Raw genomic sequence first — 17528 nt, 5'->3', positions numbered from 1 at the left:
TGGTGTTTTGATTTTTTTTGGAAAGGGAGTGTGTGCGAGTTGTCTATTTCAAGAATAGATTGGATCTATCCGGCTGCACTTTAGAATATTTTTTAGTATTTTTCGGATAAATAAGAAAAGGGTGCACGATCTCGACGAATTACTTCTGAATAAATTCAGAAATCATATGGAAGAACCATAGCATTTCGCGACTCATTGGTAAATCAATTTTGATTCTCTATAAACCAAGAATGTGAGACCATTAACACGGTTAAAGCTAAACTGCTTGAAGTCCAGGCAAAAAGAGGTACTCTTTCTACAACTATATTAGTATTAGTACCGAATTTAAACGGGAAATAGCTAATGTAAAATTTATCTGATATAGAACACTCATATCGATAAAATGGTTTGAACTATTTACTAGAAAAAAAAAGAAGGGGCACCCTGCCCTTTTTTAACCAATGCCGAATCGACGACCTATGTATAAAAAAGAGAAATTTTTTGGATTTGAAGAAAAAAAAAAAAGAATTCTATTAATTTTCATTTTCCATTTATTTAGTTAGTTTTTCTTAATGAAATTGAAATTATTAACTAAAGGGCAAATATAAATAAAGAAACAACTTTGCTGACCATGATATATTTTTATCTAGGCGGAAGAGTCCTCTTAATATTTATCTAGTCTTATATAGGTTTCGGTATATTGAAATATAAACATAAAAAATAAGATAGAGGATAGGCTCATTACTTATACTTAAAAAAAGATATGGAAATTGCTATAGCAAAAAAAGAAAAAAAGGAGCGTGAGAGCCAAATGAATCGAAAGATTCATGTTTGGTTCGGGAAGAGATCATAAAAGTTGTAAACTTACAAAATAATCTACTTTCATTAAAAGATTTATTAGATAATCGAAAACAGAGGATCTTGAGTACTATTCGAAATTCAGAAGAATTGCGTAGAGGGACCATTGAGCAACTCGAAAAAGCTCGGATTCGATTACAGAAAGTCGAACTAGAAGCGGATGAGTATCGAATGAATGGATACTCTGAGATAGAACGAGAAAAAGCAAATTTGATTAATGCTACTTCTATTAGTTTGGAACAATTAGAAAAGTCTAAAAACGAAACCCTTTATTTTGAAAAACAAAGGGCAATGAATCAGGTCCGACAGCGGGTTTTCCAACAGGCCGTACAAGGAGCTCTAGGAACTCTGAATAGTTGTTTGAATACCGAGTTACATTTCCGTACGATTCGTGCTAATATTGGCATTCTCGGGTCCCTGGAATGGAAGAGATAATTAAATTAATTAGGCCTTGAACTTCTACTTTCGTTTAGAATTTAGGCATTATTTTTCCCCTTGCTTTCGAAAAAAGAGTCAAGAAACACTAATGGCAACCCTTCGAGTCGACGAAATTCATAAAATTCTCCGCGAACGTATTGAACAATATAATAGGAAAGTAGGGATTGAGAATATAGGTCGCGTAGTTCAAGTGGGGGATGGGATTGCTCGTATTATAGGTCTTGGTGAAATAATGTCGGGTGAATTAGTCCAATTTGCAGAAGGTACTAGGGGTATTGCTCTGAATTTGGAATCCAAAAATGTTGGGATTGTATTAATGGGCGATGGGTTGATGATACAAGAGGGCAGTTTTGTAAAAGCAACAGGAAGAATTGCTCAGATACCCGTGAGTGAGGCTTACTTGGGTCGTGTTGTAAATGCTCTGGCTAAACCTATTGATGGGAAAGGCGAAATTATAGCTTCCGAATCTCGCTTAATTGAATCTCCTGCTCCAAGTATAATTTCCAGGCGTTCCGTATACGAACCTCTTCAAACAGGGCTTATTGCTATCGATTCGATGATTCCTATAGGGCGCGGTCAGCGAGAGTTAATTATTGGGGACAGACAGACTGGCAAAACAGCAGTAGCTACAGATACAATTCTCAATCAAAAAGGGCAAGGTGTAATATGTGTTTATGTAGCTATCGGTCAAAGAGCATCCTCCGTAGCTCAAGTAGTAACTACTTTCCATGAGGAGGGGGCCATGGAATACACTATTGTAGTAGCTGAAATGGCGGATTCACCTGCTACATTACAATACCTCGCTCCTTATACGGGAGCAGCCCTGGCTGAGTATTTTATGTACCGCGAACGGCATACTTTAATAATTTATGATGATCTCTCCAAACAGGCACAAGCTTATCGCCAAATGTCCCTTCTATTAAGAAGACCTCCCGGCCGTGAGGCTTATCCAGGGGATGTTTTTTATTTGCATTCACGCCTTTTAGAAAGAGCCGCTAAATTAAATTCTCTTTTAGGCGAAGGAAGTATGACCGCTTTACCAATAGTTGAGACTCAATCTGGAGACGTTTCCGCCTATATTCCTACTAATGTAATCTCCATTACAGATGGACAAATATTCTTATCGGCGGATCTATTCAATGCCGGAATTCGACCCGCTATTAATGTGGGTATTTCTGTTTCCAGAGTAGGATCCGCGGCTCAAATTAAAGCCATGAAACAAGTAGCTGGCAAATCAAAATTGGAACTAGCTCAATTCGCAGAGTTACAAGCCTTTGCACAATTCGCCTCTGCTCTCGATAAAACAAGTCAGAATCAATTGGCAAGGGGTCGACGATTAAGGGAATTGCTTAAACAATCCCAGGCAAATCCTCTCCCAGTGGAAGAGCAGATAGCTACTATTTATACCGGAACAAGAGGATATCTTGATTCGTTAGAAATCGAACAGGTAAATAAATTTCTGGATGAGTTACGTAAACACCTAAAAGATACTAAACCTCAATTCCAAGAAATTATATCTTCTAGCAAGACATTCACCGAGCAAGCGGAAATCCTTTTGAAGGAAGCTATTCAGGAACAGCTGGAACGGTTTTCCCTTCAGTAACAAATAAATTTGGCATATCTACTCTTGTTATTTTGCATGTCTACTCTTGTTATTTGAATCATGCAAAAAAGTTTTCTTTGTTTTTAGTTTAGTATAGTTATTTAAAGAATAGATAGAAATAAGATTGCGTCCAATAGGATTTGAACCTATACCAAAGGTTTAGAAGACCTCTGTCCTATCCATTAGACAATGGACGCTTTTCTTTCGTATTTTATTCTTTCTTTTATTCTTTCTTTTATTTGTTGTCTTCTTCCGAGAAAAAACTGTTAGACCAAAACTCTTTTAGGAAATCAAAAAATCCAGATACAAATGGATGATGTATATATCATGCATATATCATTAAAGAAGGAGTATGGGGCCGGTAGTGGGAATCGAACCCGCAACCCCAAGGTTATGAGACTTATGAGCTACCAAACTGCTCTATACTCTTAAACTAAAGAGGGGTAACTAGTGGATAAAAGAGGGTTCGATACGTCCCTCTACCATATCTATACAAATAGAATAGTCCATTTATACAGAATGGTAAAGAGGGCTCCTCTATGATTATCAATTCCAGAAATCCATACAAATACGAAAGGGTATTTTATCCTTACCAACTGGATCTTGTTGCACCCGGTAATAAACATTCATAAACCATTTCTCGAAGTACGTGTCCGGATAGCCCAAAATGTCGATAGTTAGCTCTAGGTCTTCCGGTCAAAAAACAACGTCGATGAAGGCGTGTAGGTGCACTATTACGCGGTAGGGATTGCAATTTTTCTCGCATTTTCGTTTTTTCACTCAAACTCAAGGGAGAAACTTTGCTTCTTATCTTTTTTTTTAAAGATTGACGAATCAAATGATATTTCTGTTCTAATTTCTGCCGCTTCTTCTCCCTCTGAATCAAACTCTTTTTTGCCATAATGTGCCGTTGCTATTATTATCAAGTATACGGTTCTAATCCTAGATGGAAAAATAAATAGAAAAAGAAATTTAAGAAGGCGGATCCTCCCTCTCTATCAAGAGTAATGAACTAGGTGCTGATACAGTACAAAAAAACAAACTAAATTAACCAAACTTGCCTGATGTTGAGGCAATCAAGAAAGCTGCATAAGTGAATATATAACCCACGGAAAAGTGAGCTAATCCAACCAATCTTGCTTGCACAATGGAAAGAGCCACAGGCTTATCTCTCCAGCGAATTAAATTAGCTAAAGGTGTGCGTTCATGAGCCCATGCTAAAGTCTCAATTAATTCCTGCCAATACCCCCGCCAAGAAATTAAGAACATAAATCCAGTAGCCCAAACAAGATGTCCAAATAAGAACATCCAAGCCCATACCGATAAACTATTCATCCCAAAAGGATTATATCCATTGATAAGTTGTGAAGAGTTTAACCATAGGTAATCTCTTAACCATCCCATCAAATAAGTGGAGGATTCATTAAATTGTGAAACGTTGCCCTGCCATAATGTGATATGTTTCCAATGCCAATAAAAAGTAACCCACCCAATGGTATTTAACATCCAGAAAACTGCCAAATAAAATGCGTCCCAAGCAGAAATATCACAAGTACCGCCGCGCCCTGGGCCGTCACAAGGAAAACTATACCCAAAATCCTTTTTATCCGGCATTAATTTGGAACCGCGTGCGTCTAAAGCGCCCTTTACTAAAATCAATGTAGTTGTATGCAAACCTAGAGCAATAGCATGATGAACCAAGAAATCCCCAGGTCCTATTGTTAAGAAAAGCGAATTACTATTCTCATTAACAGCATTCAACCATCCGGGCAACCATAGGCTTCGACCCGCATTGAAAGCGGGGCCATTCGTTGAAGATAAGAGTATATCGAACCCATATGTCGTCTTGCCATGAGCAGATTGTATCCATTGGGCAAATATAGGTTCGATCAAGATTTGCTTTTCTGGAGTACCAAAAGCAAGCATGACGTCGTTATGAACATAAAGGCCCAAGGTATGGAATCCTAGAAAGAGGCTAGCCCAACTTAAATGAGATATGATAGCTTCTTTATGGTCTAACATTCTTGCCAATACATTATCCTCATTCTGTTCCGGATTGTAATCCCTAATGAAAAAAATAGCTCCATGAGCAAAAGCCCCTGTCATGATGAACCCCGCAATATATTGGTGATGAGTATATAAAGCAGCTTGAGTAGTAAAGTCTTGTGCTATGAATGCATAAGGAGGTAAAGAGTACATATGTTGAGCTACTAAGGAAGTAATAACCCCTAAAGAAGCTAGAGCAAGACCTAACTGAAAATGAATCGAATTGTTGATTGTGTCATAAAGGCCCTTATGCCCACGCCCTAATCGACCCCCCGGAGGAGTATGCGCTTCTAAAAGATCTTTAATACTGTGCCCAATTCCGAAGTTAGTTCGATACATGTGACCGGCAATGAGAAAAATAAATGCAATAGCTAAATGATGGTGAGCCATATCAGTCAGCCACAAACTTTGTGTTTGTGGATGGAATCCCCCAAGAAGAGTTAGAATGGCAGTTCCCGCTCCTTGAGCGGTACCAAATAAATGATTACTCGAATCAGGGTTTTGGGCATAAAGATTCCACTGACCCGTCAAAAGGGGTCCCAACCCCTGGGGATAGGGTAATACATCTAAGAAATTATTCCATCGAACGTACTCCCCCCTGGATGCGGGAATAGCAACATGAACTAAATGTCCTGTCCAAGCCAAAGAACTTACCCCGAAAAGTCCTGACAAATGATGATTGAGACGAGATTCCGCGTTTTTGAACCACGAAAGGCTTGGTTTCCATTTGGGTTGTAGATGTAACCAACTCGCTATTAAGGACAGCGTAGAAAGAAATAATAGAAAAAGAGCTCCAGTATAAAGATCTTCATTGGTGCGTAATCCTATTGTATACCACCACTGATAAACCCCAGAATAAGCAATATTCACTGGACCAGCAGCACCTCCTCGAGTAAAGGCTTCCACAGCGGGTTGACCAAAATGAGGATCCCAAATCGCATGAGCAATAGGTCTTACGTGTAAAGGATCCTGTATCCATGATTCAAAATTTCCTTGCCAAGCTACATGAAACAGATTTCCGGACGTCCATAGAAAGATTATTGCTAATTGCCCAAAGTGAGAAGCAAAAATGTTCTGATAAAGACGTTCTTCAGTAATATCATCATGACTTTCGAAATCATGTGCGGTAGCAATACCAAACCAAATACGACGAGTAGTGGGGTCCTGAGCTAAGCCTTGGCTAAACCTGGGAAATCTTAATTCCATAATGCCTTTCAAATCCTCCTAGCCACTATCCTACTGCAATAATTCTCGCTAAGAAGAATGCCCATGTCGTGGCAATTCCACCCAGAAGGTAATGGGTTACTCCTACAGCACGTCCTTGTATAATGCTCAAGGCTCTAGGCTGAGTAGCAGGAGCAACTTTTAATTTGTTATGAGCCCAAACGATAGATTCAATGAGTTCTTGCCAATAACCACGGCCGCTGAATAAAAACATTAAACTGAAGGCCCAGACAAAATGAGCACCTAAGAAAAAAAGACCATATGCAGATAATGAAGAACCATAAGACTGAATGACTTGCGATGCCTGTGCCCACAAGAAATCTCGAAGCCACCCATTAATCGTAATGGAACTCTGTGCAAAGTTTCCCCCTGTAATATGAGTTACCACCCCTTGATCACTTATGGTACCCCAAACATCCGACTGCATTTTCCAACTGAAATGGAAAATGACTACCGAAATTGCATTGTACATCCAGAATAAACCTAAGAAAACATGATCCCAAGCAGATACTTGACATGTTCCCCCTCGGCCAGGCCCATCGCAAGGAAAGCGAAAACCTAGATTTGCTTTATCGGGTATCAAACGGGAACTCCGAGCAAATAAAACACCTTTCAAAAGTATTAATACAGTCACATGTATGGTAAATGCATGAATGTGATGGACTAAAAAATCTGCGGTTCCTAATGGAATCGGTAACAAAGCCACTTTGCCACCTACTGCTACTAACTCGCCGCCTCCCCACGTTAAGCTAGTACTTGTTGTTGCACCAGGAGCTGTTACGCCAGGCGCAGTAGCATGGATATTTTGTACCCATTGAGCAAAGATAGGTTGTAATTGTATGGCGGTATCCGAAAACATATCTTGTGGACGGCCTAAAGCACTCATGGTATCATTATGAATGTACAAGCCAAAACTGTGAAAACCTAGAAATATACATACCCAGTTAAGGTGGGATATGATTGCATCGCGGTGTCTAAGGACGCGATCTAATAGATCGTTGTATCGAGTAGTTGGATCATAGTCTCTTACCATAAAAATTGCTGCATGTGCAGCAGCACCGACTATTAGAAATCCGCCAATCCACATGTGGTGTGTGAACAAGGAAAGTTGTGTACCATAGTCAGTAGCTAGGTATGGATAGGGAGGCATAGAATACATATGATGAGCTACAACAATGGTTGTAGAGCCTAGCATAGCTAGGTTAAGAGATAATTGAGCATGCCATGACGTTGTTAAGATTTCATAAAGACCCTTATGGCCTTGTCCTGTAAATGGGCCCTTGTGAGCCTCCAAAATATCTTTAAGTCCATGGCCAATACCCCAGTTGGTCCTATACATATGACCTGCGATTAGGAAAAGAATAGCAATAGCTAAATGATGGTGTGCAATATCGGTCAGCCAGAGACCACCGGTTACTGGATCTAGTCCTCCACGAAAAGTCAGAAATTCTGCGTATTTGGACCAATTTAAAGTGAAAAAAGGGGTTGCTCCTTCGGCAAAACTAGGATAAAGTTGAGCCAAAAGGTCCCGATTCAAGATAAATTCATGAGGAAGTGGTATCTCTTTAGGATCCACCCCAGCGTCAAGAAATTGGTTAATTGGTAAAGATACATGAATTTGGTGTCCCGCCCAAGAAAGAGACCCAAGTCCTAATAATCCCGCTAAGTGGTGATTCAACATGGATTCTACATCTTGGAACCAGGCCAATTTGGGAGCGGCTTTGTGATAATGGAACCAACCAGCAAAAAGCATTAACGCTGCAAAAACCAATGCACCAATTGCAGTACAATAGAGTTGTAATTCACTAGTTATTCCAGATGCTCGCCAAAGCTGAAAAAAACCAGAGGTTATTTGGATTCCTCGGAAACCCCCACCTACATCACCATTCAATATTTCTTGCCCTACTATAGGCCAAACTACCTGAGCACTGGGTCCAATGTGAGTAGGATCACTTAGCCATGCTTCATAATTGGAAAAACGGGCACCATGAAAGTACATGCCACTCAACCAAAGAAAGATAATGGAAAGTTGCCCGAAATGAGCACTAAAAACTTTTCTAGAAATCTCCTCCAAATCACCAGTATGACTATCGAAATCGTGAGCATCAGCATGTAGGTTCCAGATCCAAGTGGTAGTATCAGGGCCCTTAGCTAGTGTTCTTGAGAAATGGCCGGGTCTCGCCCATTCCTCAAAAGATGTTTTTACAGGATCCCTATCCACAACAATTTTTACTTCTGGTTCCGGCGAACGAATAATCATTAACTCCTCCTCTTTCCGGACAAGACATACAAAGAGACCCGCCAACTGTCTTTTTTTTTAGTGAATCTTTGAAAGATAGATTTTGAAAGATAGATTTTGAAAGATAGATATTGTGATTAGTTCTTTTCTTTACTATACTACCACCCTTCTTTTTTTTTAGTTATTCACTGGAGCAATTATATATTAAAGTCAATCCGAGGCAAGTGTTCGGATCTATTATGACATAAAGGTTAGGTGCCTAACGGACATTGTTTATCTTGAAAAAACAAATATTTCTCGGCGTAAGAAAAAATCTTTTTTATTTTAAATTTAAGAAACTAGTGTATTTTTTTTTAGGGCATAAGCTCCTATCTATATCTACTTTCCTTGAGCATAATATAGGGTTTTTTATTTTTTATTTGATTCTAAATTCCAAGATAACTCATTAGAATTATTAATAAGATGGTTCTAATATATTAGCAATATTTAGATTGGCCCCCTTTTTTTTATTCACTTTATTACTTCTATTCTAGACCCTATCCCTATGGTTTATTCTTATGAAATATCTTATAAAATAGAAGGTATAAGAAATGGATATAATGAAATTCTTGATTCGATCTTACGACCTAATTTATTTGATTAATGGATCAACAACCAAACCATCCATTTTAGGAAAAAAAAGGAGCATGGTCTTATTCAAATTCAAAGCGCTTCGTAATCTTCAACCAGTTTTGTGCTTCAATATAATTTCCCGGAGTAAGCGCTATAGCTTGTTTCCAATATTCAGCAGCTTGATCAAACCAAGCTTCCGCAATTTCCGAATCACCCTCTAGAATGGCCTGTTCTCCTCGGTCGGAATAGGCAGTTCCTTCCCTTAGAACCGTACTTGAGAGTTTCCTACCTCATACGGCTCAGAAATTGCTATCTTAATTTCCCCTATCTTAACTGAATTCGATTTATCAAAAATCGATCCAATTTGTTCTTGTGTTAAGCAGAAGAAATTAATTACCTAAGTTTCAAACCCTAATTTTTCTCAATAATTAGTTTGATCTTTTTTCCCACCTTCAGAAGAATGAAGCATAGATAGATATAGAGCCTTCGTTCAAATTTTCTGAAAGGTAACTATCCCGGTTTCATATATGAAATCTCTATAGAATCCTTGAAAAAGACTTTTTTCCATAAGAAAGAAAAAAGAACTTACTATCTTTGGGATCTGATACTACACCGCTGCTTAATCCCTTAGTGGATCGGCTCTATTACATAAGCGGATTCCTAAATTTTGCCCCATATCATGGGATAAGTAAGCAGTTTTTTTTAGTTGTATCGACCCAGTCGCTCACTAATTGATCTTTACGGTGCTTTCTCTATCAATTTGAGAAACTTTATCCATAGAGTAGTAGTATAGGCCATACTTTCTTCGTTTTTTGATTCTCGTGAAGTGTCCTTCCTTCCTACAGCTGATAGGGAAAAATCGTTGTTTTTACGATCCCTATGTAGAAAGCCCTTTTTTCCAGTATTTACTAGAAAATTTGATCCTCTCTTTTTTTGTCTTTCTATAGTGGAGATAGTCGCACGTAATGACAGATCACGGCCATATTATTAAAAGCTTGCGGTAAGAAGGGGTTTCGTTCTAGTGCCCGGAAATAATATTCCAAAGCCTTTGTATGCTCTCCATTGCTTGTGTGTATAAGGCCTATGTTATAGAGTATATAACTTCGATCATAGGGATCGATTTCTAGTCGCGTAGCTTCATAATAATTTTGCAAAGCTTCCGCATAATTTCCTTCGGATTGAGCCAACATCCGTTACGGTCGTTCATTCTATTCAAAAAATCTCCGTTCCAAAACCGTACATGAGGTTTTCATCTCATACGGCTCCTCCCTTCTGTACATAATAGTACTAAGCGAAATAATCTTAATCTATAGAATCAAAATAGAATTAGTCCCGTCTCATTATGAACCGAAAGGGGCTGGTATTTTTCCAAGAAATCTCTAGCCAACCTTCCCACAAGAGGTTTTTCTTAACACCAATGAATTCTATTAATGCTAGAGGAAAACGATAGCTCCAATAATTTCTTTGTTCTCAACGCCTCCTATTTAGAGGAATTAGCTACTTCAACGATCTTTGATGGTTATAGGGGTATCCAAAGTACAAACCTGATGGTTGTTTGTTATCCCAACCATTCTTCCCAGCCCTGATACCGATCAGGAAAGGGGTAATTTCTACCAAAGTTTTTCTCTTGTTGATTCCTATTTCTAGGTGTAGTGCTTTTCTCCCCTATGCTGCCTACGGATACTAATAGAGTGGCCTGTAATCCATACCATACCATATCCTGTAGGTGTAACCTTTCGCTCAATACTCAAATCTACAATTGAAGTATCTGAAGCCGCATCAATCGAGGATACACGACGGAAGGAATTGTTAGTTCGCCTCACCTTCCCGAAGCGTGGGTTTGCTTGCTTTACAAATTTGGTTCTCTCTATGCCAACCCCTTTTCTTTTTCCTAAGACTGAGGTATAGGTAGGTCTAAAAAAAAGCAAAAAAAAAAAGAGTCAAATCGCACCATCTCTATAATAAGTAAATGCCTTTTTTTCTCCTGAGGTTGTCGGAATTATTCGCAATAAAATATTGGCTATAATTGAGAAGGTCTTATCAATGAAATTTCCATTTACACGGGATCTAGGCATAATTCCCAAGCCATTCTATATAGAATTGTTTTCATTCCTTCACAAAATAACATAAAAACAAACACATTCGATTCTTATAATTATAAATAGATTGATCCATATGCTCTAAATCCATATGTTTTAAATGGATAAGAGAGATATGGATTTTCCGCTCAGCTCAAATTGTATCCTTTTCCTTCTGCTTGGACACGAAGAGATATGCAATATTTGACTAAGACTGGATTTCATTCCACTTTCCTATTTCTGAACAACAACTTATGTCATCAACTATTTCGTGTTTTCAAAGTTATTAATTGTCTCATACTCTATTTTTGATTTCAATGGTGTAGCGTATCTTATGCAAACGGAATTCTAAGGTTTCTTTATTTTATTATGCAATAAGAAGAATTCTTGCATTCTCTTTTTCTTTAGTTGCGGGAAAACCTAAATTAAAACTTTTATTTTATAGCGAGCGCAATTTCTAGTAAAAAATCCTGTATCCTTCCACCTAGATCAAAAGGAATTTTTCCAATAGAACTAGGGAACCCCCGAGCGGTTGCGGTTGTACCTGTACTGCAGGAATAAGAAAACTCGCTATTCACTCAGTTTATTTTCCATAATAAGTTATGTAGGAAAGATGGCCGAGCGGTTCAAGGCGTAGCATTGGAACTGCTATGTAGACTTTTGTTTACCGAGGGTTCGAATCCCTCTCTTTCCGTTTTTCTTAATTCATCAACGTTAAGGATCACAATGTATCAAATCAAATAGCAATTTATTCCAGTAATAATATCTTATATTATCTTATTTTTATTTAATAGAAATTAAAAATTCTCTATAGCAAATTACTGTGGTATGTAAACATAGAGGAAAAAAGCAAAAAGGATCCTAATCCTAGGGTTAATCAATTTTAGCTAGTTGATGGGAAAATACGAATTAATGGTAATGGTCTTAGGGCTATTTAGTTCGGGGAAAGGGGAAGGGGAAGAAAATTCTATGAACCTTTCCTTTTTTCATTAAGTTCAAGTCTGACGAGAGTAATATTCTACAACTAACAACTCATTTATTTTGAGACCGACCCACTTCCTATCTAGGATTTTATTTACTAGTCCTTTATATTCCAATGTGTCAATCGTCAAATGGCTTGGCAATTTCCCCGGGTCCGATGAAGCAATATAATTTTGAACCAGACCTTTTGATCTTTGGTTATCTTTCGTAGTAATAATATCTCGGGGTTTGCAACGAAAACTTGGTATATTGACTATACGGCCATTAACTAAAATATGTCTATGGTTGACTAATTGGCGGGCCCCAGGAATGGTTGAAGCCATACCCAATCGAAAAAGGATATTATCCAAACGCATTTCAAGTAATTGTAGTAAAACCTGGCCTGTTGACCTTTTTGCTTTTCCAGCGATATGTACATATCTAAGTAATTGTCGTTCTGTCAGACCATAATGAAAACGCAATTTCTGTTTTTCTTGAAGACGAATACGATATTGCTCCTTTTTCCCAGAATTGAATTTTTTTTTAAGATTACTTCCGGATTTAGGTGTTTTTCTAGTGAGTCCTGGTAAAGCTCCCAAACGGCGTATTTTTTTTAAACGAGGTCCTCGATAACGGGACATGAAGACTCCTTTTTTTTATTGAAATTTCATTTTACACAATTAATTTCATTGTATTTACATTACAGAATACATCGAAATTAAAACTGAATTAAACTACAGGATAAACAGAGTAAAATCAACTAAAGTACCACAAAAAATGGAATTTCATCAAAATCTGTATTTTTTGTATTTTTTGTATATATATTATTTATTTTATTGTTTTGTATCTAGCAAAATAGTAAGGTAAAAAACATAAAAGATCCTGGATTCTCCATTTAATTCGGAAAAAAAGAGATTCTTGTTCGTAGAACATCGATAGAGAAAAAAAAAGCCGACTATCGGATTTGAACCGATGACCCTCGCATTACAAATGCGATGCTCTAACCTCTGAGCTAAGTGGGCTTACATAACGGAAATAGTGTAACAAATAGAAATAGGTATAGTATAGGAAATCCGTAAAATCTCAGATATTAGTTATTACTCTTAGCTATTAACTAGTTCTAAATTTGAAGTTCTACTTATAAAAAAATACTAAATAAAAAAATACTAAAACTTCTTAAAGATAAAGTTAGCTTGATATGCTTAACTATAGGATATTTAAAAAGAAAATTATAGACTTTATGGGTATTTTCATTCGATCATTATAGACTTTATTATTTGTTAATAATTTGAGGATTAATATTTCACTAAGGGGAACATAAAGTCAGAGTAAATAAAATTGATAATTCTGATTAGAAAAAAAGAATAAATATCCAGCGTTATAGTATAATTTCGAATACTATAAAAAAGTAAGACGGGAGGTGGGGGAGATAAAAAGTTTTGGATATATTGATTCGGATTGAATTGCAAATACATCAAGGATAGAATCAATGTAATTCAGAATTGCAATAAGCAAGCGGGGTCTCTCAAATAGAGTCGAACTGAACTGCTAGACTACGTTGAGTGATGAACTCAATGATTCAAAAAAAAAACTAAGAGATGGATGAAATTACACAAGGAATCCTGGTCTCAAAGAAGAGGGAAGTGGGGATATGGCGAAATCGGTAGACGCTACGGACTTGATTGTATTGAGCCTTGGTATGGAAACCTGCTAAGTGGTAACTTCCAAATTCAGAGAAACCCTGGAATTAAAAAAGGGCAATCCTGAGCCAAATCCGTGTTTTGAGAAGGGATTCTCGAACTAGAATACAAAGGAAAAGGATAGGTGCAGAGACTCAATGGAAGCTGTTCTAACGAATCGAGTTAATTACGTTGTGTTGTTAGTGGAATTCCTTCTAATTCTAAATTAGAGAAAGAGGGGTTTTATACTTTATACATTTAATAAACACGTATAGATACTGACATAGCAAACGATTAATCACAGAACTCATATTATAATATAGGTTCTTTATCTTTTTTAAAATTTCAAAATAAAATTCGAAATGATTATGAAATAAAAAACTCATATCATAATTTTATTTTGAATTATTGTGAATCCACTCCATTCGAATATTGAATAATCAAATTCTTCAATTCAAATTCAAAGTTTTGAGAACTTTTAAAAAGAAAGTGGATTAATCGGACGAGGACAAAGAGAGAGTCCCATTCTACATGTCAATACTGACAACAATGAAATTTCTAGTAAAAGGAAAATCCGTCGACTTTTTAAGTTGTGAGGGTTCAAGTCCCTCTATCCCCAAATCCTCTTTTTTTTTCTTTTTATCAATGGGTTTAAGATTCATTAGCTTTCTCATTCTACTCTTTCACAAAGGAAAGGAATGCGAAGAGAACTCAATGGATCTTATCCTATTCATTGAATAGATTTCTTTTTTATTAGAGTATCGGCAAGAAATCTTGGTTATTCACTCTATTTTTAAGTATTATTTAAGTAAACCATGCACAATGCATAGGGCTACCCCCCCCCTTTCAAATTTTGAATTTGAAATACTTTAATTGATTTTTTAGTCCTTTTAATTGACATAGATACAAATACTCTACTAGGATGATGCACAAGAAAAGGTCAGGATAGCTCAGTTGGTAGAGCAGAGGACTGAAAATCCTCGTGTCACCAGTTCAAATCTGGTTCCTGGCAGAGAAAAAAAAAGATCCACCGAATAGGTATTGATCCAAATACCTCGAGATGGATTGTGATACATATTTATTAATAATATATAATATAGATAGAGTATGATTTATTCATCTAAGTGGATAAATCTATAATATAAATATAGAGGCACTTCTTTTTAGAGAAGTTTTAAAATATACCCTTTCTTTATGATAAGGAAGGGGGTGAGATTAGGTTCCCCTTTATTTTTTTGCGTTTCTTTATTTTGTATTCCACTATTCCGACGAATATTTTTTTAGTCTTGCTTATCTTTATCTTATCTTATTTTCCTAGTTGTGCTAAGTCATGTGCGCGATACAAAGTTCCTGGTAGAGAACTTCTTTGAGTCATCCTATTTTTCTGTTCATATGAAGGAAATTAATATGTGATTTTCAAAATAGGGGAATCCAAATGAAACCCTTTTTTGGCTCAGTCTATCTGGAATGCTTTTGTATAATAGGAATTAATTATAAATAGGTATTCCGTTTCATCTAGGAAAAGAACCTAAAAATATTCCTTGACTTGAATAAAATCTGGAGTTGTGTTGTATAAGTGAGCACGAATTTCTTATCATTCAATGAGCATCTTGTATTTCATAAAAATTGGGGGTTATATAGTCCTTACGTAAGGGCCAGCCTATCCAACTTTCAGGCATTAGGATACGTTTAAGGCGCGGATGATTATCATAAGAGATTCCCACCATATCATAAGATTCGCGTTCTTGAAAATCGGCACTTCTCCAAATCCAGAAGACAGACGGAATTCTAGGATTATCCTTTTGGGCAAAGACTTTTATGCAGACTTCTTCTGGATTATCTATACCGTATTGTATTCTTGTAAGATGATACACGCTAGCTAAAGATCCACCGGGTGCTACATCATAAGCACATTGGGAGCGTAAATAATTATAACCATATACATATAAAATGACAGCAATGGAATCCCAATCCCCTGCTTTTATTTGTAAAGTCTCTATTCCTCGGTGATCAAAGCCCAAAGATCTATGAACCACCTCATGTTTGACTAGCCAATTAGATAACCAACCCTGCTGCATTGTCTTCATCTCTCCCTCTTTGTATAAATATTTCCCATTTCGGATGCAAGTTTGAAAGATTGCTCTGCTTTTTCTTTTTCTACACAAAAGAGCCCCCCCCTCCTAATTCACTAATTTGTAGGAAGGTACTGGACTTTTGGATTTTAAAAAAGTTTCAGAAGATATATCTAATGTCGATGGTGATTGATAGAGCAATTCTTGCTCATAAGTTCCTGTATGAGTACTGCGCCTAACATAAAGCTTGTGACTGGTAGTAAAACATCTTTTTTTATTTTGAGATAGAGTTCGATCCTCAACTATTTCTCGCGATATCTTCTTACGAAGTTTTGTTAGGGCATCTATAACTGCCTCCGGTTTAGGAGGGCAGCCCGGCAAGTAGACATCCACAGGAATTAACTTATCAACTCCCCGAACAGTACTATAGGAATCCGTACTGAACATTCCCCCTGTAATAGTACAGGCTCCCATAGCAATGACGTATTTTGGTTCAGGCATTTGCTCGTATAATCTCACTAAAGACGGAGCCATTTTCATTGTTACCGTACCGGCTGTTAAAATTAGGTCTGCTTGCCTAGGACTTGATCTTGGTACCAATCCATAACGATCAAAATCGAATCGTGAACCTATTAATGAAGCAAATTCAATGAAACAACAACTGGTACCGTATAGAAGGGGCCATAAACTGGAGAGTCTTGACCAATTCGAAAGATCATTTAGTGTAGTTGAAATAACAGAATTGGAACTTGTTTGGTCAAGTAAGGGAAACTCAATCAAATTCATAACTGTCTCAATAGAATCTTTTCCTTCTTTTTTTTTGTCTAAATATTCAGTTAAGACCATTCCAAGGCTCCTTTTCGCCATGCATAAACTAAACCGACAACTAAGATAAGCACGAAAATCAAAGCTTCGATAAAAACGGATACACCCAATACGTCGAAACTCATTGCCCAAGGGTATAGAAAGACGGTTTCCACATCAAAAACAACAAAAACGAGCGCAAACATATAATAGCGTATTCGGAATTGTACCCAAGCCCCTCCCATGGGTTCTATACCCGATTCATAACTAGAAAGCTTCTCTGGTCCTTCACTAACCGGGGCTAAAAGCCCTGAAATCGAAAATGCCAAAATAGGAATAAGGCTTGCTATTATTAGAAATGTCCAAAAAATATCATATTCGTGAAGCAGAAACATAATGTACTCCCATTAATGTGGAATAGGCGGAACTTAAATTAGTCAATTCAATTCAGCATTGTCAATTTATCCAGAACTTCTCTCTTTTCCTCGGTGAAACAAGAATCTTTTTTGTTCAAACAAAAGCGCTTAGTTTAGCCTTTGTTTCCTCTGTGCTGCATCTTCTTTAAAGATTCATCCAATGGAATCCCAACTCCCTTTCTTTTGGATTTCCATTCTATTTAGATATGGTGTATGTAGATCTAATTCTTATATAAAGAAAACTTTATCGTTTCACTTTGTCTCGCTTTCTCTAGAATCTCTATAAAAAAAGAATAGCTCTATCCTTTATTTACTATTTAATAATAATAAGAGACTATTAAATAAAAATGAGAATACTACTAATTAGAATAATTAGAACCTAATTAAGATAGTAGGACTAATCTATGCAGTATAATGAGAAGTAATACTATAAAAATAAAAATAAAGAACTCTATTTCAGAACTATGAGACAGAATATTCTGTTTTCTTATTTACTCTTTACTTTATTTTTTCTATTTTT

General features: G+C 36.8%; 4 protein-coding genes and 4 non-coding genes across 8 annotated transcripts; 3 read left to right on the top strand and 5 right to left on the bottom strand.

Annotated features, from left to right (window-relative positions):
- The first annotated feature begins 1264 nt into the window (after nucleotides 1–1264).
- LOC123419404 (ATP synthase subunit alpha, chloroplastic) lies at nucleotides 1265–2984 on the top strand. The gene has a single exon (XM_045107163.1). It carries the CDS (start codon nucleotides 1364–1366, stop codon nucleotides 2876–2878), a length of 1515 nt encoding a protein of 504 aa, XP_044963098.1. The 5' UTR covers nucleotides 1265–1363; the 3' UTR covers nucleotides 2879–2984.
- Nucleotides 2985–3003: 19 nt separating this feature from the next.
- TRNAR-UCU lies at nucleotides 3004–3075 on the bottom strand. Its single transcript has one exon. It is a non-coding gene; the product is annotated as a tRNA-Arg (tRNA).
- Nucleotides 3076–3080: 5 nt separating this feature from the next.
- On the bottom strand, nucleotides 3081–6222 carry LOC123419402 (photosystem I P700 chlorophyll a apoprotein A2). The gene has a single exon (XM_045107160.1). The coding sequence runs from the start codon at nucleotides 6128–6130 to the stop codon at nucleotides 3926–3928; it is 2205 nt and encodes a 734-aa protein (XP_044963095.1). The 5' UTR covers nucleotides 6131–6222; the 3' UTR covers nucleotides 3081–3925.
- LOC123419401 (photosystem I P700 chlorophyll a apoprotein A1) lies at nucleotides 6156–8608 on the bottom strand. The gene has a single exon (XM_045107159.1). The coding sequence runs from the start codon at nucleotides 8406–8408 to the stop codon at nucleotides 6156–6158; it is 2253 nt and encodes a 750-aa protein (XP_044963094.1). The 5' UTR covers nucleotides 8409–8608.
- Nucleotides 8609–8709: 101 nt separating this feature from the next.
- Nucleotides 8710–17513, bottom strand: LOC123419409 (photosystem I assembly protein Ycf3). Its single transcript, XM_045107168.1, has 3 exons — nucleotides 10951–17513; nucleotides 9964–10191; nucleotides 8710–9240 (listed from the first exon to the last, which is right to left on the bottom strand). The coding sequence occupies exons 1-3, from the start codon at nucleotides 11072–11074 to the stop codon at nucleotides 9080–9082; spliced, it is 513 nt and encodes a 170-aa protein (XP_044963103.1). The 5' UTR covers nucleotides 11075–17513; the 3' UTR covers nucleotides 8710–9079.
- On the top strand, nucleotides 11685–11771 carry TRNAS-GGA. The gene has a single exon. It is a non-coding gene; the product is annotated as a tRNA-Ser (tRNA).
- Nucleotides 12987–13059, bottom strand: TRNAT-UGU. Its single transcript has one exon. It is a non-coding gene; the product is annotated as a tRNA-Thr (tRNA).
- TRNAF-GAA lies at nucleotides 14656–14728 on the top strand. The gene has a single exon. It is a non-coding gene; the product is annotated as a tRNA-Phe (tRNA).
- Nucleotides 17514–17528: the final 15 nt, after the last annotated feature.

The sequence above is a fragment of the Hordeum vulgare genome, unplaced genomic scaffold (assembly GCF_904849725.1).
Source record: "Hordeum vulgare subsp. vulgare unplaced genomic scaffold, MorexV3_pseudomolecules_assembly, whole genome shotgun sequence".
Classification (NCBI taxonomy): domain Eukaryota; kingdom Viridiplantae; phylum Streptophyta; class Magnoliopsida; order Poales; family Poaceae; genus Hordeum; species Hordeum vulgare.
The sequence above is the reverse complement of the archived record's forward strand: the minus strand, read 5'-3'. Positions and strand labels throughout refer to the sequence as shown.

Excerpts from the sequence above, each read along its gene's own strand:
- LOC123419401 (XM_045107159.1), bottom strand. The coding sequence starts at position 8,408 with ATGATTATTCGTTCGCCGGAACCAGAAGTAAAAATTGTTGTGGATAGG.
- LOC123419409 (XM_045107168.1), bottom strand. The coding sequence starts at position 11,074 with ATGCCTAGATCCCGTGTAAATGGAAATTTCATTGATAAGACCTTCTCA. Across the intron at positions 10,192-10,950 it reads ATTTACTTATTATAGAGATG|GGATGTTGGCTCAATCCGAA; the intron begins GTGCGATTTGAC and ends AACGACCGTAAC. Across the intron at positions 9,241-9,963 it reads TATGGCCGTGATCTGTCATT|ACCGAGGAGAACAGGCCATT; the intron begins ACGTGCGACTAT and ends CTGCCTATTCCG.
- LOC123419404 (XM_045107163.1), top strand. The coding sequence starts at position 1,364 with ATGGCAACCCTTCGAGTCGACGAAATTCATAAAATTCTCCGCGAACGT.
- LOC123419402 (XM_045107160.1), bottom strand. The coding sequence starts at position 6,130 with ATGGAATTAAGATTTCCCAGGTTTAGCCAAGGCTTAGCTCAGGACCCC.